The 23,805-nt window shown below is 41.9% G+C and overlaps 2 protein-coding genes across 8 annotated transcripts; one reads left to right on the top strand and one right to left on the bottom strand.

The window, feature by feature from the left end:
* The first annotated feature begins 200 nt into the window (after positions 1-200).
* Positions 201-10,325, top strand: eef1db (eukaryotic translation elongation factor 1 delta b (guanine nucleotide exchange protein)). Of its 4 annotated transcripts, none has more exons than XM_071486358.1 (9): positions 2,318-2,370; positions 3,714-5,002; positions 5,509-5,626; positions 6,077-6,148; positions 7,457-7,544; positions 8,183-8,295; positions 8,392-8,604; positions 8,740-8,934; positions 10,186-10,325. In XM_071486358.1, the coding sequence occupies exons 2-9, from the start codon at positions 3,714-3,716 to the stop codon at positions 10,222-10,224; spliced, it is 2,127 nt and encodes a 708-aa protein (XP_071342459.1). In that variant the 5' UTR covers positions 2,318-2,370; the 3' UTR covers positions 10,225-10,325. The 4 variants fall into 4 exon arrangements, with proteins under 4 accessions (XP_071342460.1, XP_071342459.1, XP_071342457.1 ...); XM_071486357.1 differs by lacking the exon at positions 2,318-2,370 and adding an exon at positions 7,046-7,108; XM_071486359.1 differs by lacking the exons at positions 2,318-2,370; positions 3,714-5,002 and adding an exon at positions 201-385.
* LOC139626135 (tripartite motif-containing protein 16-like protein) lies at positions 9,273-17,594 on the bottom strand. 4 transcript variants are annotated; one of them, XM_071486368.1, is made up of 9 exons: positions 16,770-17,594; positions 15,748-16,125; positions 15,524-15,619; positions 14,256-14,489; positions 13,981-14,140; positions 13,826-13,867; positions 13,184-13,246; positions 12,858-13,096; positions 9,273-11,845 (listed from the first exon to the last, which is right to left on the bottom strand). In XM_071486368.1, exons 2-9 carry the CDS (start codon positions 16,108-16,110, stop codon positions 11,546-11,548), a joined length of 1,497 nt encoding a protein of 498 aa, XP_071342469.1. In that variant the 5' UTR covers positions 16,111-16,125; positions 16,770-17,594; the 3' UTR covers positions 9,273-11,545. The 4 variants fall into 4 exon arrangements, with proteins under 4 accessions (XP_071342469.1, XP_071342467.1, XP_071342468.1 ...); XM_071486366.1 differs by lacking the exon at positions 16,770-17,594 and adding an exon at positions 16,476-16,763; XM_071486367.1 differs by lacking the exon at positions 16,770-17,594 and adding an exon at positions 16,628-16,751.
* Between the last annotated feature and the right edge of the window lie 6,211 nt (positions 17,595-23,805).

Below are 23,805 nucleotides of genomic sequence, written 5' to 3'. Positions count from 1 at the left end.
AGAGAATAAATTAGGGCAAAAGTCTTTCTAGTATATGACTAGTATAACTTGTCATAAACTGTAAAACCTTGTCCCATAAGCACAAAGGTTGACGAGGCAGAAATAGTCATTTAAATTAAAATTTGACCCAGTTGGGTTAATACACACTGTAAGAAATGGCAGTGAAGGTCACATATTTATCTACATTTTACCACATCACTGAGTGTCAGCGATGCATGAGGTGGAGCAACCCCCACCCTCTAAGATCACACCGTCACCACTGCTCTTTGCTTCCTCCTCCTCCTCCTCCTCCTCCTCCTCCTTCCCGTTGCCACTCACGGCTGGAGAAACACGCGTCTCATCCACTGGCCTGGTCCCACTCCGACAAGAGAAAAAAATCACAGCAGTAAGTAACGTCCACCCTGTCTGACAGTCTTGGTTTTAGCCCGGGGATTAGAGTCGGTGTCCTGTTAGGAGAGATTTGGGGAAATTAATGGACGCTCGGTGGTTTTTTAGGGACAGCGGGGACTCGGCGTGTGTTAGCCGAGGCTAGCGAGCGGCTAGCTGAAGGCGGGGGCAGCTAGCTAGTGCTAACGCTGCCCTGAGCGGCAGTCACGCCGGGCGGACGCCGGGTTCAGTCGCCGGCTGTGTCATTTTACATAAACATTAAAATTAAAAAAAAAAAAATGAAAGATTTAGTGCCACATTTTAAAACCACCATGGTTATTCTGGCGTCCCCGTGAAATGCTAACCACCAAGTGAAGGTATTTCATCCTAGCTAGCACCTACGTGGTGATAATGACAGACGGCTAATGTTAAGGTTAGCAGGGCAGACCTGATGATGATGATGATGATGATGATGACGACGGGGCTGTGGAGGGTCCGAGCTGCAGCAGCCGACACGACAGGCTTTTCCTAATGTGATCACACATTTGTGAGCTTTTTAGTGAAAGAGCTACGTTGTTTTGGGACCTGTTATCCCAGTAAACCTTATTTTTCTTCCATTGGTTTCATTTTCATTTAAGGTAGCAATTTGATTTTCAGTGGTGTCATATTTTTATGACTCTAGACAGTCACTTAAAAATATGTTTTCTTTGTGCTTTTAGCAAAAAAAACTGGCTGAACAATCTGAACAATAAAAAGCATTGAATTGAGCTTAGTAAGTAAATATTGTGTGTGCATCCACAGCCTGAAATAGCTTATTTCTCTGCAGCATAGAGCTCCATTGTTATCCAAAGACTATTAAAAATACATCAATGAACCACTCTGTTGCACTGGCTGACATGTTCTGTGGTTTATTTTGAGTTGATCCCACATTCACTGTCCTGCTGCCAGAAATACTTACAAGTGGACCAAATCTGTGCCTAAAAATAGTACCAACAAATACACTATCAACATATGTTTAACTAAAAACTACAGTGAGTCTATATCCTTGATCTATTTAAGAAAATTATACCATCAGAAGGAACAAAGTGCTTGGGACTAACAAATATAGAATATTGCTAGTGTTGTCCTTCAAATATATTGTTTTTGAGTTAGTACACTGTTAATAGAGCTGCTCCAAAATGAGTGCACCCTAAGAGCTCTTGTAAAACACTCATCCTTTCCTCCACACATCGTTGTCCTCTGTGACCTGGAAATAAATGCTCATGATTTCATAAACCTGTCGTCCTAGTAGTGTAAATAAGAGAAGCTGCAGCGATCTAGCCGAGCAAGGAACTGTAGGAGGAAAAGAAAATCTTAAAATGTGGCCAAGTAATCCAGCAAGTAATTGCATATCCAGCTGCCAGCATGGCTCAAAGTTAGTATTTCAGAGTGCATTTTTTGAAAAGTTGTAACATTGCTACTAATTTGCTTGATTGCACCATTGGACTAAGCAGTTTTGAAGAAACTGCTTTAACAGCAAATGTCCATGTTTGTGGAGAGAAAAATGAATGATGGGTGAATGGATGTGGGGAAGAAAGGGAGGTTTTGGGATGCATCCAAGCTGTTGCTTGATGTTCTTGTTGGATTTGAGCAAATGATACTAAAAGCATTTCGTATATTTATCATCACCCAAGACTAAAAGGAGACATGTTAAGTCTGTAACTAGGCTGTCTTTGATGTTGAGGAATTGTTTTAGAGACATCTTTAACATGTCACCTCTTTCCTCTCCATGTTGCATTCAGAATTTGACAAGTGAGTATTCCTTAAAACTTCAACATGTACCTTGTGTGAGTCTTGTGTTGCTTTTTTTGTACATAGTCGTATCCCCTTATATTAGTTTCATTGTTTTGCAAGGTGGTGATTGTTAAATTTATTTTTCAATGGCTTGCGGCAAACTGGATGAAAAGAACGTGTTGAGCATTTTAAATTGTTGCTAGTTTGAGCTCAGCAACTTCACAGCAGAAGGTGAGCTAAGAGCTTGAATAGATTTTTTTAAATAAACATTAAGTAGGAAATGACTTCCCAAAACTGTTTCCAATTCAAATTCTTTTCATTGGGGTGTTGGATCAAAATTACTAACGTTCACATGATTAAACGTTAAGGGAATGCATTTCCTGTATTGCAACACAATACTGCAACCTCATAAAAACTGCATGGCTTGCTCTTTGTGATTTGTTAACAGAGAATCTTGGTCCCTATTGAATCAGATGGTTTGCATGCATGTGCATGTCAGTTATCCATCGATGTCAACTTGTAATTTTTGTATTCCATTGTCCTAAATATTTTGCCATAGACTCGTCACACCTTTTCCTTTCTTTGCTCTTTGCATGCTTTCATGTCACTGTGTCACGATTGGTGCAGTCTTGTGACTCATCTTTAATGTTAAAATAAGCTGTTTTGACAGAAGAATTTATTATACAGTTTTGGCAAAATAGTTCTAGGTTAGCCGAGCAATTTCCTTTATTTGTTTATGTTGGAAAGCCATTGGTGATACTGTGCCTGCAGCAGGATGTCATGAATAATCAAGGGTCTCCTGGGTCCTGTTCAGTGCTGGCATCAACATGCATCTTGGGTGATCTTACCACAAGTGGAAAGCTCTAAGTATGTCAGTCCACACCTGGCATTAGAGTGCATCTCCACATGTGTCTCGAGTGACCACTCGTGATCGGATCTCACTTTCTTGCTCTATATGTAAATAAACATATGACTCACGTTAATGCCAGGTCTGAACAGGGCCTTGATGACTTACCATGATGTTAAGGATCTTCTCCTCTGTAAATGCATGTTAGGGAAACACATAATACTGAAACAGAGCAGATAATGCTAACTGCAGTACGATACACAGATATCCACTTAATATACTGATTCATATTGATATTTATCTCCCAGGATAAGCATAATAACAATGGGAAAGCTTGAATGCTCTTTTTTTAAAGTATGAAAAAGAAGATAAATGTATTTTCTTGTCTGGCTAAACTTGTAGAAACAAATGATGAACAAGGACAAAGGACAAATAACAATCCAATAAGTAGATTCCATACACCAAACATTGTAGTTCATCTGCATGGACTTCTTTTATTTTTTTCTCCTGCATGCTTTTTGTGTTTCTCTGGGACTGATTTGTAGACTCTATTTTGTATTATATGTACAGCTCTGTAATAAAGCAAATGTTAGTGTCTGTAGTGCTGACTGTAATAGATCAATCCCTTTGTGTCTCTAAACCTTCCTGCGTCTCTCTAAATAATCCAAAAGCCTGTACTTGTTATTCTCTTTTTTTTTTCTTTTTTTTTTCCTGCAACGGATCAAAGATGATGTCTAAGAAGATCCCCCAGTGCTCTGCAGGGGATCAATCGGAGCATGATCAGCCTCCCAACCATTGTCAGGTGGACCGGTCCACAAACGCAGCACTTGGCTGTAGGAACAAGACTGAATCGGGTCAGAGAAATGGCGAGACGACCTCATCCTCCCCAGAAAGCGGCAGCTTGAATGGAGATGGAAAGCGCAGCGGCAAGAGCCGCCGCCGCAAGAAACGTTCATCTAATCCCGAGAGCCGCCCTGAAGAGAAAGTCGACAATAAGACTAAGACCGAAGAGAAGCCAGGCAAAAAGGCCAGCCAGCCATCTGACCCCCGTGCTGGTCTGATGGGCCTGCGGTCCGAATGTGCTAATGTGTGGTTTGAACGCAGCAGCTATGAGCGAGCAGAGAGCCTCTATCAGTGCTGGTTGGCGAGCTCTGCCAATGGGACCACTCGGTCAAACGGGTCACCTCCGGCCCCAGGGAAACACTCAAACTCCCCATCTGCTGTGGCGCCATCTCTCTCAGGACTGGCGTGCCACCATGGCAATCAGGTGGCTTGCCACCATGTAGTCCAGTCAGTGTGGGTAAACAAGACAACCTTTGACCAAGCAGAACGCCGCTTTGTTGAAGCATCCATGCAGCCGTCCATTCCAAACTCCCTGAACCTCCCATCCCCACCTAACCGCTCCATCGCACCCACAACGCCCGACGAAGGATATCAGTCTCTAGCCCCGACTCCTGCGACCCCTGTGACCCAGCAGGCGGCCGTCACACCGACTAATCGACAGTCCATTAACGGATTGCCTCGCATCCCAGTGGAGTTGCTGAGAGATGTGTGGCTGGAGAAACCGCTGTACGACCGCGCTGAAGCAGCTTTTTATCAGAATCTATACGGCAACAATTCCTCCAAGCGCTCCAGCAGCACTGCCACATCCAGAGGTAGTGACCACCCTCAAAGCCTTGTGGAAGAGGAGGAGGAAGAAGAGAATGAGGAGGTGGTGGTGGTGGAGGAAAAACGAGCGGTCCAGCAGGGAAAAACCGAAGTCTTTCACGCTCTGCACCCGATCCAAGAGGAGGAGGAGCCTGGTGAGGTCCCCGAGAAGGAAATCGTGACAGGCGCAGGAATCTGTTACTTCCTTCACCCTGACAGCGAGCGTGTGTGGCTGGACAAGTGGCGGTATGATGCTGCGGAGAGCCGTTTCCATGGATACAGTGGGAATAAAGCCGTGGTGGTGAAGAAGGGTCGGAGGCCAGAAGCTGAGGCCTCATCAGTTGCCTCCACCGCCCCACTGAGGGACAAGTATGACCAAACTGGGAGAATGGAGCCGCTCCAGATGTTTCAGTTCATCTTTCATTGTTTTTCTCTTTATGCCATCATGTGTTTCCCTTTTTATTGAATGCGTGAGGGTTTTTTTTTTTGTTTTTTTTGTTTTCACCTTGTTCATCTTGTGTTTTTTCATTTGTCTTGGTACATTTATTCCTTGTGGTATGTTTTTAATTTTCTTGAGTGACTGTTTGTATGAACCATTGTTGTGTTTTACCAGCTTTGCTTCATTTAAGGTTTCTTTTGTATGGTTGTGTTGGGATCATCTGTTTGCGGGGAGTGTAGATAAAATTACAATACATTAAGCATTTTACAGCTCATAGATGTCATATTCTGAATATAGATCACACGTCACATGATTTTTAAGTATAGATTTTCTAATTATTAGTAGTAACGTACATTTTTCTTTTTCTCTTTTCCCTAACCTGCTGTGTCCTGTTCATACATCCCTCTCTTGTCCTTCCTCACTCTTTCCTTCGTAGCAACATGAGTGCAGTCAACTTTCTGGCCCAGGAGAAGATCTGGTTCGACAAACCTCGCTATGATGAGGCAGAGAGACGCTTCTACGAGCGAATGAACGGCCCCTCACAACCAACACAGGTACCCACGTTAGCTCAGAGCTTGAGTTTATTTTCATTTGTCGACATTGCACACAAAGGTGATGTGATGAGAGGAGGAGGTAGAGGGAAAACTTAGAAGATCGAAATAATATAAACTACCACACAAAAGTTAGAAAATCTTCATTTCCACTTTTTTAATTGAAACGTAAGCCTTGAAGTCCAGTGAATAACCTCGATGGTTGTGTGTTTGGCTGTTGAATGGGTCAGATATCGAGATAAGACTCTCTCCTCTCCTGTTATTTGTTCTCTGCTTTAATTTCATAGGACACTAAGACATTAAACTGTAAAAAAAAAAAAAAAAAAAAAAAAAAACTTTTGACATGCAGTGTAGCTACAAAGACACATTGCACATTGAACCTGTAGATATTATCACTCAAACTTTACAAAGTAAAGGCTGACTTGACATAGCCTTCTGTTGATTTTCTTGAAGGATGTTGGAGCTAACACCATCCTGCAAGACATTGCACGGGCCCGGGAAAACATCCAGAAATCTCTTGCAGGAGTAAGTATAATTGTTTGTGTTGTATCTGAGCTGTTTTCCACTCATACTCAGTTGAGTTCTCACTCATTTCATGTAGGTTCTTAAAACATAAATATATGTGAAGCAACAGAATTTACTTTAGTTTAGTGTAGTTTCTTAAATGTTGATTACATTTTCATTAGATTCTCTTGAATTCAGTTATTCTGTGAAGGTCCCACAGCCACTCTGTCATAGTGGGAAGATGAATTTCAGCCCACAACCAGGGAAACACCTGTTACAAAAGTTAATCTGAATCTGGGAGTCAGTGCCTGTACTTTTCTACTGTGGAAGATATTTATTATTTATATAACGTGTCAAACCACTGCACACATCCAGGGTCATGTGGAAATATATACACATTAATGCTTACACACTGTTAACAGTACTTTTTCTTGTGACCAGGATGTGGTCATTAGTGCTGTTAGGTTCTGCAGTTTCACTGTGGGGTCTGTGTCATTTTGACATTGTTCTGTGTCTTTGTGTAGGTGATGTTAACATAGTAAAACCTTTGGTACAATAAAACATGTGATCTGAATATGCTTAGACATGCGTGACAGAGTTGGTCTTGTTTTATTACATTATTTATTAATGATATCACCTAGAGTTCATTAGTGCAGTTTTTTTGTCAGTGGTGTATCGCTTGTTGCTGATTGGTTACAATACAGATTGGTTCCTGCTTGGAGACACATTACTGATGTGAAAACTTGAAAACTTTTAGTCTGATCTTTTTTCATGAGTTCCCAGCTCAATGTTGTTTCCTTGGTTGCTCTGTGTGATCTTCAGTTCTCCTTCAGTAGCTCTCCCTCAATTTTTTTCCTGGATTTTTCCTTCCTTTCTTCATACCTGAAATCCCCTCCTCCTCCGCCTCCCCTCCCCCAGCTGAAGACCACACTGTGTAAGCGAGAGTCAGGTCAACCTCCCATGAGCCAACACTCCCAGCTTGTAAGTGCCACTGAGCCTCGTGGCTGCTGCCTTCTGCTTTGTCAGTGGACCTCGCTGTTATCCAGGCTCCAGTTTGAGTTCAGTAGAGTTCAGACTTTAGTCGAGGATGATTTCTGTGTGGAGTGCTGCAGACTGAGTAGCTGCTTATCGCCCTTATATTTGTATCTGCTGCCGCTGTCTATTTATAGATGCTGCTGAGATGGACACTGGCTGTGTGTTGTGTGCCGTGGTCACTTGTGGGGGTCTGTGTAACACTCCTGGGTTTGACAAAGGTGCTAACGTTCTGGTTCGTCCAGTAGATGTTGCTCTCACTAAACTATTGTTCCTCTCTGTGTCTTTCTTGTGCAGAGCACCAGCAGCAGCAGCACAGCTGATCAAGGAGAAATCATCTCTCGCATCAAGAGCCTGGAGCTGGAGAACCAGAGCTTACACAAAGGTCAGTTTGTTTGACAACTTTGATCAAATATTCATGCATTTTGTTTCTTTATCTGTGTGAGGACTGTTACAGTGTCCATAGGCACCGTGTGGGTTATTATTATTATTATTATTATTATTATTATTAGATCTGCTACAAGATATTTGCAAGCATCAAATACAGTGATGACTTGAGTACAGTTATAAAAAACTGAAAGTTGTCAAATAAAATCACCAAACCTTTGTGGATTCCAGCTGCTCCAGTATGAGGCTCTGCAGCTTTTCTTCATTGAGACAAACAAAGATTTTTTTTTTTTCTCAACTGTTGTTGAGACAAAATAAGTAGTTGCATGATGTGATTTTCATTTGTCCCTATTCTCTGAAAAAGGTAGATAAATGAAAACATTTGTTGCATAATTACTCAAGAACCTGATCAATTGGTGTATTCGTCTGTCCTTGTAAAAGACTGATACATGTCTAGAAAACTGCTTATTTTATACGATCAGAATTCATTTAATTCAGTTTTACCAGCTTGAATTATTTCATCACCGTGTCTCCTGGTCATAAGAAGATGTGATTATTTATTTATTTTTTTAGTCATTTCCATATAATTTTTTAAAATATAAATAAGACTCATTAACTCTGGGGCTGTTTGTTTAGTGGTGGAAGACTTGAGGGCAGCACTTTCCAAACTGGAATGTCGGGTAGCGGTTCTGGAGAAATCTCCTGCAGCTGTGACCCCAGCTCCTGCTCCTTCAGTCCCGTACACTAATGTAAGTTTCTACAGAAAGTTTCTATCAGTTCAGTAAATCATTCGCTTCGCTTTTATTTTAGCAGCATGTATGAGTAACTGAGATTTCTCCTCTCAGGGCACTACCACTACCGTCCAGCAGAAGACCAGCGCTCCAGTTAAAGAGGAGGAGGAGGAGGAGGAGGACGACGATGATATCGACCTGTTCGGCAGTGATGAAGATGATGAGGCAGATAAACTGAAAGAGCAGAGATTGAAAGAGTACGCAGAAAAGAAGGCCAAGAAGCCCGCCCTCATCGCCAAGTCCTCGATCTTATTGGATGTCAAACCCGTAAGTCTGTCCCACAGGAGCTTCAAACTCGAAAGAAAAAAAAAACCTGCACAATAAAATCGCTTAAACTGACTGACACACTGCCCGATATTAATCTGGTCTTTTATCACCGCCCCCCTGCTGCGTTTCTTCCAGTGGGATGATGAGACAGACATGGCGAAGCTGGAGGAGTGTGTGCGCTCAGTGCAGGCTGACGGCCTGTTATGGGGCACGTCCAAGCTGGTTCCTGTGGGTTACGGCATCAAGAAGCTCCAGATCGCATGTGTGGTGGAGGACGACAAGGTGGGAACAGACATGCTGGAGGAGGAGATCACCAAGTTTGAAGACTTTGTAAGTACTGCTCAGTGTTTCTGTAAAGGTCACACACAGTTACAGACCGACAGAAACCCCCTCTGGAATGACTGTGATTTAGATTAACTAGGATTTAAATGGTGTAAGTCTGGTAGATTGAGTTGTGTGAATGTAGATCACAGGCAGCTGTAATGGTCATGTAGTTGATTTCAGGCTGGAATAATTTAAATTTTAAGCTTCAAAAAGACAAAGTTATGCTGTTTATTGCAAACTGATCGATCGATTCAATCAGACAAACCCATGACTTCCCGTCATTGTGACCAGTGTACATGCTGATTTACATTCTCAGAGACTGAAACTCACAAACTCAAAGGGTTTTTGTGAACTTGCTCTTTATTGTTATGGCTTATATTCAAAGACACCAAAAAAACTCAGTTGCCAGTTTAAGGTTCTGTTTAATACAATAAGTAAGATACATAAGTAAATTCTACCTTTTTATAAAGGTTATGTTTTTGTTCTTGAGTTTATTAAACTTTGAGGATGATGTTGTTTGTGGTGCTGTTGAATTGTTGTATACTACACAATTTAGCACCACAACAAACAGCCTCCAAAATAACCACGAGGTCTAATTGAAAATAGTTCAGGTTTATTAACTTTGTTATCTATGCTTTATCTATAGTCAGTGTGTTACCTGCAGCTCCCACTTTAGAGAAGCAGCAGGAGCTCCAGCTGAGTGACGTTCTGCTGTGGACGGGTTCATCTGCAGAAAATGTTTTAGCCACTTGAAAAAAAGCTGCTATCAATTGAAGTGTACACTTTATTTTGAATATTTCTACAGCTTTATCTTGCACGTCTCAAACGGATGATTGCGGTGTAATACAGTCGTTCAGCGGTTGAGCAAATTTACTTCCAAAGGAGAACTCTGTTTTATGGCAAGATAAAGTGGTGAAAATATTCAAAATAAAGTGTACGCTCAAATTGACACTGGCTTTTTTTCAGTAACACGTTTTTGCAGATGACTCCATCCACAGCAGAACATCACTCAGCTTCTGTGCTGGTGCTCCTGCTGCTTCTCTAAACTGGAAGTGCGCTGATCCAAATCTACTGCAACTAACACACCGACTATAGATAATTACCACACGTTAGGTGAACCTATTACATCAGTCAGTGAATCTGACATACAATGCAGCAACAGTTTTGCAAGAGGTATCTGATTTCACATTGTGCACCATAATAACTGTTGCATTTGAAATATTGTAAACTCATTTAAGTCTCTTTGGTCCGTTTTAGGTTCAGAGCGTCGATGTAGCAGCTTTCAACAAAATCTGATTCCAGTCTGTCTTTTCCTGTCTTTCTCCACGCCTTGTTTCTCTGCTGATTGTGTCAACGGTTAATAATGAGAAGAATTAAAAACCAATTCTAGCACTGAAGCTAATGTCTCTAGTGTTCTTATCCCAGGTTAGAAACAAAGTCAGTTCACCCAAGTTACAAAAACATTTCCTGATCTACCTCTGTTGACGTCCAGCCGTGCAGACAGTTCTGCTTTTCTGCTTCCCACCCAGTCAAACGAAGGTGAAAGGAATTTTGTTTCTAGTGCTAAAACTTAAGTAACATTTCTTTCCAAAACCAATGACCTGATTACACTGGATAATCCACCTATTTCTACCAACGCAAAATGAATGATGAATAAACTGTTAGTGAGGCCTGTGGACTGTTCGGAGGAGCAGGGACACTGTGTCTGCAAAGAGGTGTTGCTGCTGATTTTGTTATGTTGTCAGCACCAAAAGCCAAATTCCATTTACCTCCTTTGTAACAGGTGGTAAACTGTCTGCAGGGTGAGAGACAACTGGAGGTAAATGTTTGTTTGTTTTTTAAATTTGGGTGAAATGACTTCTTGATATTTACAATACAATGAATAACACAGGGATCAGACTACATGTTGTACTTTGGACAGCATGATGTTAACTCACTCATGACTGACGTGAGTTGGTCAGAGAGTTGTCAGACTAGTTGAGGGCACACAGGTGTGGCCTCGTGACTCATAGACAAACTCAGCTGTTTGTTTTGTGTCTATATATAATCACCTGACAGGATATCATGTAGTCTGGTCCCGGGTTAAAGGCAAATCAGTCAAAGAGGTGTTCAGTGTTATACAGTGACAGTGTTACCAGCCTGTACTTATAATATACAGTATATCCAACTAATATTCAATCCTAGAGCCTGACTGAAACCAACAACTTAAACATATACTACAACCAAAATGTATTTAAGTAAAAATAATTAAAGTCTTAAAATGGTTAAAAATCAGACCTATGATAAACAACTTTGAAATATATTATGGATTAAATGTAGTGTGAACATTAAATGAATTTGATAATTGAAATTGCTCCAATTAAATTTCATCTTCATGCATTAATTTATACTTTTACCCGTTATCTTTCTGTACGGTGCAAGCTACAAGACAGATATTAAAATGATTGAAATTGCCATTTCAGAACATGCATCTGTGCAGAAATGTATTATTTGGTTGTCATTTTACCAATAATGATGTATCAGTTAGGCTCTAGTCAGTACCTGAGTCACTTTTTCTAAATAACATTAAAAACTGACTGACCAGCCAGCGCCTGGACGTCTCGATGCCCGTGCTCCATCAGTCCACGGGGCAGAAGGTGATGGTGGCATTCGCTCCGAGCCACACTGCCGGGTAGAGAGGCTGGGTGAAGCTGTTCTTCACCCTGTGCAGGAGGTGGACTCCTCCCGGTGTCACTGTGTAGAAGCAGAGCAGTCCCGCGCTATGGTCCAGATACACCCCAAGCCTACGGGATGCCCAGCTGGAGGGAACCACCACCGCCTGCTCCTCGTTTCCATGGCAGAAGGTGAAGGAGGAGGAGCTGCAGCGGAGACTCCATGACAGGGAGTTGTGTCCCAGCCTGCAGCTGTTGGACGATCCCTGATGGAAGCAAAGCAAAGCTCAAGCAGACACATCCAGGAGCAGCTGGCTCAACAATAAAAGAGTTGATTTTAAAATGAGGCTAAAAGCTCTGGAGGAGTATAACTTGTAAGTGTTTTTGTTTCACCAAACCAGGAATAATTTGAACATATAAGTTTTAGTCCTAACATCATGTTTTATAATTTTAGACACAGTAAATGAAGAGTTCAAGCTTGAGATAAAAAATGATGACTGTTTTGTCTCAACCAAACATTCAAAGTCCTGTTTGACTCTACGCTTAACACAGAAGAAGAGTGGTGATGAATGTTTGCTGACAGAAATGTTGGATTTACATGTCAAAATGAGTGAAAGTGTACAACTGTGCAGGAGGCCTCGTTTCTTCTCACTCTGCTTAGAGGAAAATTCCCATATTTGTCAGCCTCAGCCTTACTCTCACTCTTTTGTCCATTTTGACTATGGGTCACGCTAACGGTGCTCTTCCCACATCCACAGTAGAGATTTGGGGATTGCAGACTGGTGAAAACAATGTGACAGGTCTCACTTTAAACACTACCCACATTTACCCAGGGCTGGTAAAGATTTTCTGAGTCTGAGTTAAGGTTTCCTTAAAATTAAAACAGTTGCACAAAAAACCCTTTAAGTCTTCTCTGCAAGGATTTCTTCTTAGTTTTATACTTTAGGAATCACTTAAAGTCAGTAAAACTGTTGCACAAAAGATCTTAGGAAAAAGCTACTTTCTTAGCTACTTTCAGCAGCTTTATGACTGCTCTATGGTCTACGGTTTCCATGGAAACTGTAGAATTTTACTGCTGTAAAGGCTCTTTCACTGCTGCAAATGTCTTAACTTTTTTCCTTACCGAAGGACACCTTTTAATTAAACCCTTAAGTAACTCAGCTAAGGAGATATTAAAGCTGAAGTATCATACTTAAGTAGAAAACTTAACTAATACTAATACTTTTGCAATACCAGAATTTCCCTTTAAGGCACTGACTGACCTGGGGACATTCCTACCTTTCTTCCGATGCTCTCGTAGGTGAGCCCCAGTGCCACCTGCTCTCCGTCCCACTTGGCCTCCCAGTAGCTGCGGCCCTGTAGCCCCTCACGGCACAACACCTGACCCCAGGTGTCAAAGCGATCAGGGTGGTCTGGGTAGGACTGATGTTGTCCGGTTCGACTGACCACACGGTTCCCCTCAGTCAGGGAAAGCTCCCTGTGCGCCGTGAACGGGTCCAAAGACAGCGGACTGAAGTCTGCAAGGAGAAGAACAGATATAGGGATTCAAGAGGACCGGCTACTTAAAGTGGTTTAGACTGTTAGACCAGAGTGGTGCTACTCACACTGGAGGAGATCACTCCTATTGTCCAGAGCAGGGGTGTGTGCAGAATCACCAGACTCCAGTGCTGCATGAGTGAGAACAAAGCGAGGACTGTGCTCAGAACTACGTCTCGGAGGCACAACATCTTCTCTCAGCTATAAATAAAAATGAAACATGGCTGAATATACAGGCAGTGACCAGAAAAACAGAAACTGAAAAAGGGGGTCCTGGTCATCTGTGTTGTGTTGTTCATGCAACAACAACCTTTCTGCATTTGCAGAATGAGCTGAAAGCCTAAAGTAGGTACCAATTCATTCACTGTGTATCACCATGGGAACGGCTTCTTTCAACCACGTTATTCTCGCTGTCAGGAATCATCCAGGGATGATTTGAGAGGACATCGATGAGTCTGAAGCATTCGCCCGTCGACAGTGAGAGTTCAGTTGAGGTTTGAGTTTCCAGGATGTAATTTCAGTATTCAATCAAACTCAAGTCTTAACAAGACACATGACATGTTTGCGGATTAAATTTCTCCCTGAATAATTGGCTGAGATGTGAAGTCGACTGTGGCAGACGTTACGAGAGTTTCTTTTTTCTGGTAACTGACTGTACTTCAGGTATTTTACATAATACTGACACAACTGGTGACGAAAGACACACTCACCTTTGTTGGCCTTTTCCATCTGCAGGATGTTCACATTTTTCACTGAGAAAACAGCACATCAATTGTCACAAGTTAAACAGCAACAGCCTGGAAGCGAATGTTCATCTTAATATAATAAATGAATGTGAAATTGATATTTTGATAAATGAGCAGACCTGCAGAGCTGACAGCTGGGAATTCTCTGTGATACAGAGTCTGCAGCTGCTCTTTCAGGTCTGAGACGGCTTTCCTCACAGGCCCAAAGGAAACGTGTGGACTGACGGTTAGAGAGCTGGTTGATCCTGCAGGGCCTGGACTGTGGTAAGACCGACACATCTACCGACGCAGAAACAGCATCAGCAATCAGCACTGAGCTCGAATACAAGACAGTGAGACACTTGACCCCAGATGTTCAGAAGGGGAAATGTCTTAGATATTAAATACTGCTCACCTGTATGATCAGGTGTTGGTCCTGGCTGTGCGACAGCTTCCCCAGCTCGGCGTCTCTCCTCCGCAGCTCTGAGATCTGCTGCTCCAGACGCTGCAGCTGGTTCTCAGCTCGCGTCACCTCAGCCTTCTCCTGAGCTCTGATCAGCTCCTTCATCTCAACACGCCGCCGCTCCAGAAACTCCTGCAGCTGTGAGAAGATCCTGCTGCTGTCCTTCACCGCCGCTTTGGCCAGACTCTGAGGAAACACACACCAACACACTCATGGATGATATGAGTGTAAAAGCTATTTTCATCATGGCTTTTATATTGTGATTCAAATGTTTCACCCCTAGTTAAGCAATGTGTAATTTGCGTAGATATAATAATAATAATAATAATAATTGTAACATGAGTCAATCATTTGACTGTTAAGTGTGAAAAAATAAGATGTCACATTAAGATGAGAAATTACTTAAATGATTAATCTACAAAAAAACTGTAAAATATCAAAGATGTGATGACTGTCGGGATTTATTTGTTTTTCCATTAACTTTTTGTTTTGTTTTTCCGACCTGATGCCAGCTGAGTGTCGATTTCAGTTTTAAAGAAATCACGCTAATTAACTTGGTGGGAATAGGTCATTATTTTTGACTACAAAATAAAACGATTGAAAAAAATTGCATAAAATCAGTTGTGTAGAACTTGTATTTAATTACAAAATCTCTGATGGTGTCAACTTTAAATCAAAGTAACAGTTTTTACCAAGAGGTGCTTCAGCATCCTGATAACATTATCACATCCACATTACGAAGATAAATGCTGCATTAATCAGCAATTATCTCTGTCAATATCCTCCTCTTCATAAAAACCTGGGTGGTATTTAGGATTAAGATTTACTTTTATTATCAATGAATCTGATCATTAAATCTATCGCAATTTCCCAGCGCATTAAAGATTGTGATGAATAATTATTATTTATTTTTATTTTTTACTATTAATATTTTTTTTTTTTTTAATCTGGCTATGTGAATTCTGTATTTTGAACTATTTTTTTGTACTGTGAACTCTGTAAGTCTGGTATTTGTGGGGGGTGGATGGGATTTGTGGTCATTTTTTTTGTTCCTATGTTAAATTTGTAAAACTAAATAAAAATACCTTGATCAAAAAAAAAAAAAAAAAGATTGTGATGAATAAACATGACGATAATCAGTGCCGCGCTGAGGTTTGACGTGTGAAAGCAGCTCAGGTGTAGTTGGATGCAGAGTGACAGATGGTGTTTCCTCCACTCACAGAGAACGACCGCAGGGTTTGCTTCAGCTGCTGATGCTCCACCTCCCTGTCTTGGATTTGCTGAGCGAGACGCCTCCGTGTTTCCCCCAAAAGCCTCTGAAACAGCGACACGACGTGGGATTTGAAAGATGTGTCCATGAAAATAGTTAAAAACTTAGTGTGTCAGAACCTGAGGAGAAAGCAACAGTTAAGAATCAGTCGTGAGTTCGTGCACACCCACTCACCTCTCCGTCAGTCCTCTCCGGACCAACTGAGGACACGTCAAAGGTGGCGTGCACGAAGCCTTGGTCCCCTGCAAAGCCCCTGTCAACATGCAGAGGAGGAGCTGAGGGGCCCTCATTTAGCCTGACAGCACCGAGCCTCTCCAGCATCTCCATCAGCAAGGTGTTCCTGCCCAGTGCGGGTCTGGGACTGAAGGTGGCCCTGCAGGTCGGACAGCCGCAGGCGGGCTGGCGGTCCCAGTAGCCCGTCAGGCAGCTCATGCAGTAGCTGTGGCCGCAGGGGATGGTGACCGGGTCTCTGAGGATCTCCAGACAGATGGAGCAGCTGAACTGGGCTGGGTCCACACTGAGAGGGGCCTGAGCCATCGTAGCAGGAGGAAGCTGGACAAAGAGACAGGCGATAAGAAGAGTGTGCAACGAAGAGCAACACTGCATCATGGCTGACCTCAGAAAAGCTGATGAGGACCACACTGCCACACATTTCCTGTCAAGTTTTTACATCATAACAAACCACTGAACAACTGAAAAACTACATCTTTGTTTATGTATCGCTTCTCTTACACTATTCTTCTTTTCAATTGTAAATGGCAACTATGAAAAGGGAGAAAACTAAAATGTGATGTGCATTTTTTTTGTTTTTAATTCTAAAACAGGTTCTGCAGATGACTGGAGACACAACATGCTGCCTTCAGTGTGCACACAGTGCGTCTGGGGAGAACCTATGAATCTACCTTTTCCATGTCAACAGTGAACTTTCACTCATAAAATGTTCAATTCCACTGAAAAGCTTTGTTTTTCCCCTCCTGTTTTTAAAAAAAAATTTATTTTTTAAAAAAACCCCCAAAAAACTATTAGCATTAAACAACACTGAGCAATAATTCACAGCTTTCTCTCAAGGTTTTCCAGGTAAGGATGTGAGGTGTGTCTGTCGATTCATCTGTGTAGAAATGTAACATCTGAAAGCTCATTCATCGTCTCTGCATCTTCCCACAGCAACAATCAGCTTAATTAATAACACGGAAAACCTGAGGCTCCGCAGGCAGCAGAGGAACAGGGACCAACGATGATCCGGGAAAGACAAGAGAGAAGAAATAAAAAAAGAGTGAAGTTTTAGTTCGACTGCCACCTGCAGGTGAAACACTGAATCACTGAAATATTAAACAAACAGCAGCCTGATTCTGTCAGATGAAAAAAGTAAAGACAGGAGAAAATCAATCCTGTCATGACCTCCTGCAGGAGCCCGGACCCTAGGTTGGAAACCAGTGGACAAAAGTAGTTGTTACAAAGAAGTGACAACTGGTTTCACCCTGACCAGCTATAACAAAACTCTGTTAACACATCGATGCTTCACTATTAAAACTTTACTAAAGCTAGATATAGTAAGATACATTTGACTGGTACTTTTATTTTGAAATCCTACATGCATTTTGCAAATATTTCTGTGCTCTTACTTTAGAAGGACTTCAAACTCTCATTGCTGTATCCTTTGTTTTTCCATCAGACAGTTAGTGATCAGGAAGAAATGCAAACCCATGTTCACTGTAATACAATCAATAAAACAGCCTGCATTCAGCTGAATGTTAGCTCATAATGTCAGCACCGTGTTCCCGACAACAGCATCTTGTCTTCATAAGGTCAGTTTAGTAACTGGAGCTTTCAGTCACATCACATGGTCTTCAGCAGCAGACTCTAAGGACTTTGAGTTGCCCATGTTGCTTTACTACAATCTGTTATCTTCTATAATTTACTTTTGCATTGAGATGAATCATGAACCACACTTACTGATAACTCATCAAAAATAGTGTCATGATTGTTAATTTTCAAAATAAAAACTGTATTCTGGGTCATTGGGTCACTTTTCTGGAGGTATAATGATTTCAGTCGCCCACTAGATGGAACTGTTCATCTTAATATGACGCACCAGGCTGGGTATAATGTTGACGGCCTGCCTCTCTGGTGGTGTTTGTGCACGGCTGATACTAAACACAAAGGAAGTTAAACAACTTTTCCCTACAATCCTGGGAAAAAAATGTTTAAATCAAACTGCAGTCGAGATGAAAAGGCACAGTGTGCCGCAGTGTAACTGTTGGAGCCAAGTGAAGGATGTGTCCTCTTCACTTCATTTACCTCACGCTGTTAAGATGTTCAATGTACTGTGAAATGTCGTCTTTGGAACACAAACTCTGAAACAAGACATTTACATAGTTCAGACACAGTAATTAACTTTATATAGAACTTTTAAAAACAGTAGTTACAAAGTGCTTGAGGGAGAAAAAAGGGACAGTAAAAGAGAGATGCTACAACACTACAACACAAGCAGCTCTGCAAGGCCGTGGGCTACTCAGGCCGACTGAGGTCATGCTAACAGGGCTATAATGACAGTTTTCACCATGTTCACAGTCTGAGTTTAGCCTGTTAGCATGCTAATATTTGCTAAGCAGCAAGAAACACAAAGTACAGCTGAAGCTGATGGGGTTTCATTATTCTTGCAGCTATCGAGTCATAAACCACGTGCTGGGAAATCTGAAATTTTGATCTGATGAAGGTGCCAAATAAAAAGACGGAGGATCATCACAGTTGTCACAATTCGTCCTGAGAGGAACAGGAATGTCTGAGCAAAAGTTCAGTGATCCAGCCAATATTTATGGGGAAAACTTCGCCAAATTCAGTCGTTTTTGTGACAGTTAATGGAGTAGTTAGTGGTGGCACTGGATGAAATGTTGGGAGAACACTAAAGTCAGCAGATTAATCCTCTGTACAACAAGAATGTCTGTGTCAAATGTCATGGAAATCCATCCAGTAGTTGCTGAGATATTTCAGTTATAACTTATTTAAGTTTTAACATGCTTTTAAAAAAAACAAAACAAAACTTATTTTACTTCTCTCCTGCTCCAAGGTCAATGAGCGACATGGTTCAGTAGATGAGTTTAAGTTGATGAGTTGTTAGCGGCTGCACTTCAGGATGAGGCTGTATCAGTTTCTGAACTGGAGGTCGAGGGTCAAGAGCCAGTTGTTGAGCATGTGTGGAATCACTCAGAGACGACAGTGGGACTGTACGTCGGTCAGTTTGTGCAGATGATGCATTATGTGCAGCCCGGTGTGACCCATAGTTGGGCCGGGAGCAGACAGGTAAAAACAACAAGGTCTCCTCTTTGTTCTGCAGCATTTAACATCTGATCTCCTCTAAAATAAAAAACATGCACTCTGCTCCCCGAAAGCTGCTCCAGAGGTGTGTGAATTTATCTTCCTTTATTTATTTATTTGTGAGGAGCTTGTTTATTTTTACTCTAATCCTTGGGGGAAACACATCTAATGGAAAGGAAAAAAAAAGTGTTTATTCTAATTTGGGCTTTGTAGCTTGCCTTATTTATTTTTTAGTGACAAAGTGACAAAAAAAACTCCAGATAAGATGTTAATTTGCATCGAAAAAAAAAGAAACAATTATGTCAGACTGACGGCTTTCCTTTTCTTCCCTGAAGAAAATTACGTTTTTAAAGACTCAACTGTGCATTTAGTGGCTTGTTAAAATAAGGCTTTTGCAGTAAAGCCCCAGTGGCTTGTTTCACTGCACGGACACAGCTGGTGTTGCCACAGTTAACAGCCTGTGTGTCTGACTGTCTATCTGTCTGTGCATCCCGCCACTCCCATCCGGTTTTAGAGGGCACTCTTTGACAGGGTCCTCCCATAAAGGAGGCCCTGTCTGGGCTTTGAGAGGTTTGCAATAGCCCCCTGGATGACAGACGGGTGGATGGATGGATGGATGGATGGCTGAGTTAAAGACAGAGGAAGCTGTAAAGTAGATGTGCACAGCTTCACTTCTCATATTCTGTCTTTTTAGTCAGTGATGGGTGAACAAAAAGCAAAAGTCAAAGGAACAGGAACAGACACTTGGGCTGAGACGGGAGCAATTACCGTCTGAGACGTCATCGGCCCCGAGAGAGGGAGGCAGCCGGGGAGGGCAGGAAGAAGAAGAATAATAAAGGAAAGGAAGTAAAACCACAGGGGACTCCTGAACGTCCTCTGGATCTGAGCAAAGGGGGAAGTAAAAAAGCAACAAAGACAACATTAAAAAAAGAGACCAAAACTTTCTCTCTCTCTTTCTTTCTCCTGTGAAGGTGACTCGTGTAAGCAAGCGAGCTCGCTGGTGGCTTCTCTTCCATGCCAGTCGTGTTTTTAAACTACAGCAGGGGCTTTGTCCCATTTCAGGACAACATGCAAACCTCCGAGGAGCTTGAGTGCTAAACGCCCCCTGTGCTCAGGTATTCTGTATATTCAACCTGTGATGAGGTGTCGCAAGCAGCCACTACCTCATTTTAAAGGTCACCAGCCAAATAACACTGTTCTAGTCTGTTATTTTCATCATCAGGACACACTGAAGGGTAATATTGTGCTGATACCTCGAACACTGACCTGAGGAAAATAATCTACAATTTTGAAGTGTGTTTGTTCTCATGATCCATTTCTGCCTCTGCAAGTGTGATGTTTATCAAGCAAACACCACCGTAAAAACCAAACTGAATTAAAGGTCCCAGCTTTTTCACTTTTCCTCCAAAAGGAGATATATTTGTGGGTTTAAGAAGCAAAAACCATCTAAATGTAGTTTTACATCTTCTTTCTCAGGCGGCTCTCTGGAGCTCTGGTAACAACAGCTCAGTCAGCCAATCAGAAGAGAGAGTCTCTCTTCTGATTGGCTGACTGTTTAAAATTATAGCAGATTTCAGGTTAACACTCAGAGAACCCAAAAAAAACCTGAGAGGTTGGATGGTGGGTCCAGGTGGGCGGGGCTTGGGGCATGGCTGAGGGCGGTAACTGCTTTGTTGTGACATCACAAAGTTACAGAAGTCCTGACAGCTTGTTTTAAGGCCCAGTTTCTGAATACAGGCTGTGAGCATTTCTCTGTGGACTGGGGCTTTGATACTTTCACAGTATTAATGTAGAACCTAGACTTGCTTTATAATCAAAAACAACAGTGATATCCACCTTTAGACTATATGGGACCTTTAACCACCAGCCCAGTTCCACTGACTTTTGACACAATTCAATAAACTAAGCTGTTGCCTTTTGCTAAAAGTATAAATCTGCCTTGGGTATGATTTGCTGAACATATTGGAAGATCTTTCCCCATCAGTCTGTCAATTCCATCTCTCCATAATCAATCATCGCCAGAAACTCTAGGAAGTTTTGGCTGTTGTCGTCAGCTGGCAGCAGCTTTGATGATTATAGTTATAGAAGCTGCTTTGAGCCTCTGCGGTGGCTGATTGGGTCAGCGGAGTCCTCTCAGGCTGTCTCTCTCACATACACACCAGCACACAGAGCCATAATCTTCCCCCATGCTGATCAATAAACCTGATAAGAACTCCATCCTCCCAGCTGGCAGGGACTAATGCTCTGGCAGTCACACGGCTCCTCCTGAGAGTCGACAGTGCTGAGAGAGAAGAAGAAAGAGAGAGAGAGAGGATGACAAACCACACAAAAGGTGTGTGTGGCACCAGTATCGGGAAGACAGCATAAGACTTCACAAGCAAACAGGCGGCGTAGTAAAGCTACATTTAGAAAGGTCATGAGCATGGTGAGATGGATCCTGGATGGGTTACCTTTGAATTCCTCTTTCTCTCAACAATAATTTGTCTCTTACATCCTCACCTGTATAACCAGTTGCACCCACGCACAGCTCACATATCATATATGACATTTAGAGAGAGCTGGCTGTGGATCATTACACTGCTGTTCCCATCGTTTCATCAGTTTGACATTCAATTCCTCATCTGGTGATTCACAGTTTTCCACCCCGGTGAGTAGACTTTACTGACACTCTGTGGGAAGAGGGGGGCGGTTCCTTGTCAAATAACAGAACATATTAAATGTACACTGTGTAGATATTACAGCCTCACACTCAGTATGGGGTTTGCTTTTTACAATCACAAAGGAACATCTAGTTACTCGCTTCCAGAGCTCATTTGCAGCAGCTCTGTTTGCTCTGAAGGCGGTCTGTCTGATTGCTGTGCTAATTTTCCTTTCAGATCTCTCTGCTTGAGACAAATAACAGCTTGACGTAAACAACAACACTTTCTGGAGCAAGGATAAGAATGTATGCAAGTCTCACAAAGTATCAGACAGGACCAATTCTGAATCATAGGTCAGTTTTGTTAAACAGTCACGCTCTTGTTTGGAAATAAAGTCCTTGTTCAGTACACTGATGGCCTTGTGCTTTTAATGTGAAAACCCTGTTAGGTGGAAGTGAGAGCAGGAATATTAGACTGGGTGCTGCTCCTTTGTTGGGATTTGTTCAACTGGGTACTTGTTCAGAACTGTGTCGTTCTGATGAAAAGTGCAAATTAAACTAGAACAACCGTCTCACGGTTTCAGATTACGTATGTTTATCTAGAGTCATATAAAATTATAACCATTTGTGTAACATGTTATCGAAATTTGCTGTGTGAAGTCTTGAGTAATGGCTAAAAAGTATTTTGACCTTTGACCTTTAGCCACCAAAATCTAATCAGTTCATGCTTGAGTCCAAGTGAATGTTTGTGCCAAATTTGAAGCTATTCCCTTGATGAGTTCTGAAGATATTGTGATGTCAAGGCAAAAACCTTTTGTGAGGTCAGTGACCTTAACCTGCCGGTGCAAAGGCAAAGAAAGTGCAGAAATATAAATATATATATTTTAAAAAAACATGAAATCCTTTAGCTGCACCTCAAAATCTTTACAGAATTCACAGATGAATCATTCTTTAATCTCTGTGCTTGCCAACCTGGGACTTTCAACGCTTGTTGAAATGTTTCAAAAATATGAAACCAAAGACATTTTTAAATCCTATGGGGCCCGTGGTGGCTGAGGGGCTGCTTATCTTGTTTAAAGACATACTCCATTGGTTTTACACATGAAGCTCAGCCTGCGGAAACTGTTCAATAATTGCTTCTGGGATTCTGAGGGATTGGGGGGTTTTCTAAAGTTTGACAAATTAATCGTTAAAATATTGTGAATCTGGATGGAAACACACGCTGAAACCCACGAGCACTTCAAATCAAAGGAAAGACGTTACTGAGATGCGTTATGTGAAATGTAGGAGCCGGTGTGTGGACCACAAGAACTAAAAATCAAAACGTCTCGGCCTCTGCTGCTTTTTTTTTTAAATTTCTCTTTCAAACTTTTCAACTTTCAACTTTTTTTCACCTTAAGAAATCCAATACTGAATCACTGGAGGATCCGTTACACACAAAGTGTTGCTAAAGAATTAAGATGAGTTTTGTTGAGTTCGGGAAACTGAGTTTTAGGTGATTTGTTCCAAAACACTGAACTGTGTTTACTCTCTAAAACTTCAAAATGAATTCTACTGAATACTTCTCACCACCAACTAGAAAGAAACTCACATTATGACAAGCAATAAAGAAATGTATTTGAACAGGCTGTATAACTGTCCCACACACTTGGTGATTCATTATACATGGAGGCCTAGATTCCTTTGTGGAGAATGAATAAATGCATCATGTTTGAATTATTGAACAGTGACATAACCCGTGTGTATGAGCTGATTGGCTGTTTACACCACTGATGTGGAAGTTGGGTAAATAAACCGTCTTGTCCGGCGGTCGTCTCCATCCATGGATTCTTCCTCTGTCGTATTCCTACAGGGCTGCAACTCATCTCCACAAAGCAAACAAACACGAGGCCAGTGGCGCACGGAGACACCACGAGGAGGACCAGGACTTCCAGAATGGGGACAAACACGAATGAATTAAACATCAGGGCGACTTCGGCTCCTGAATTCCTGCCACCGCCGTCTCTCCGTGTTTGACATTCTATCAAACAGAGGGAGGACACACAAGGACCGGTCTATGCTGAAGACTGACACAGATTTAAAAGGAAAAAAAGAACTGCTAAAACTGACAAGGACATCAGCTCCATCTATAAACAGGAAGTGGGAGGCAAGAATGAGACAACGGAAAGACATAAAAGACCGGATGTGCCCAGAATAAATGAAAAGAGGCTTTTTCTACAGAGAGAAAAAATGTCACATTCATCTTTAAAAAGAAACAAAGACACACAGGACAAAACAAG

Source organism: Trachinotus anak, unplaced genomic scaffold (assembly GCF_046630095.1).
Source record: "Trachinotus anak isolate AG129_WGS33_773 ecotype Australia unplaced genomic scaffold, CSIRO_AGI_Tana_v1 ptg000010l, whole genome shotgun sequence".
NCBI lineage: Eukaryota > Metazoa > Chordata > Actinopteri > Carangiformes > Carangidae > Trachinotus > Trachinotus anak.
Note: the sequence above shows the minus strand (reverse complement) of the source record. Positions and strands in the feature narration are given on the sequence as shown.

What these genes read in the sequence shown, in the direction of transcription:
- eef1db (XM_071486357.1), top strand. Translation starts at nt 3,714, where the DNA reads ATGATGTCTAAGAAGATCCCCCAGTGCTCTGCAGGGGATCAATCGGAG. An exon ending in TGAGCCAACACTCCCAGCTT is followed by an intron (nt 7,109 to 7,456) that starts GTAAGTGCCACT and finishes TTTCTTGTGCAG; the next exon opens with AGCACCAGCAGCAGCAGCAC. An exon ending in TCACCAAGTTTGAAGACTTT is followed by an intron (nt 8,935 to 10,185) that starts GTAAGTACTGCT and finishes GGTCCGTTTTAG; the next exon opens with GTTCAGAGCGTCGATGTAGC.
- LOC139626135 (XM_071486365.1), bottom strand. Translation starts at nt 16,182, where the DNA reads ATGATGCAGTGTTGCTCTTCGTTGCACACTCTTCTTATCGCCTGTCTC. An exon ending in AAACCCTGCGGTCGTTCTCT is followed by an intron (nt 14,490 to 15,523) that starts GTGAGTGGAGGA and finishes GTGTTTCCTCAG; the next exon opens with AGTCTGGCCAAAGCGGCGGT. An exon ending in GATGGAAAAGGCCAACAAAG is followed by an intron (nt 13,247 to 13,825) that starts GTGAGTGTGTCT and finishes TCACTCATGCAG; the next exon opens with CACTGGAGTCTGGTGATTCT.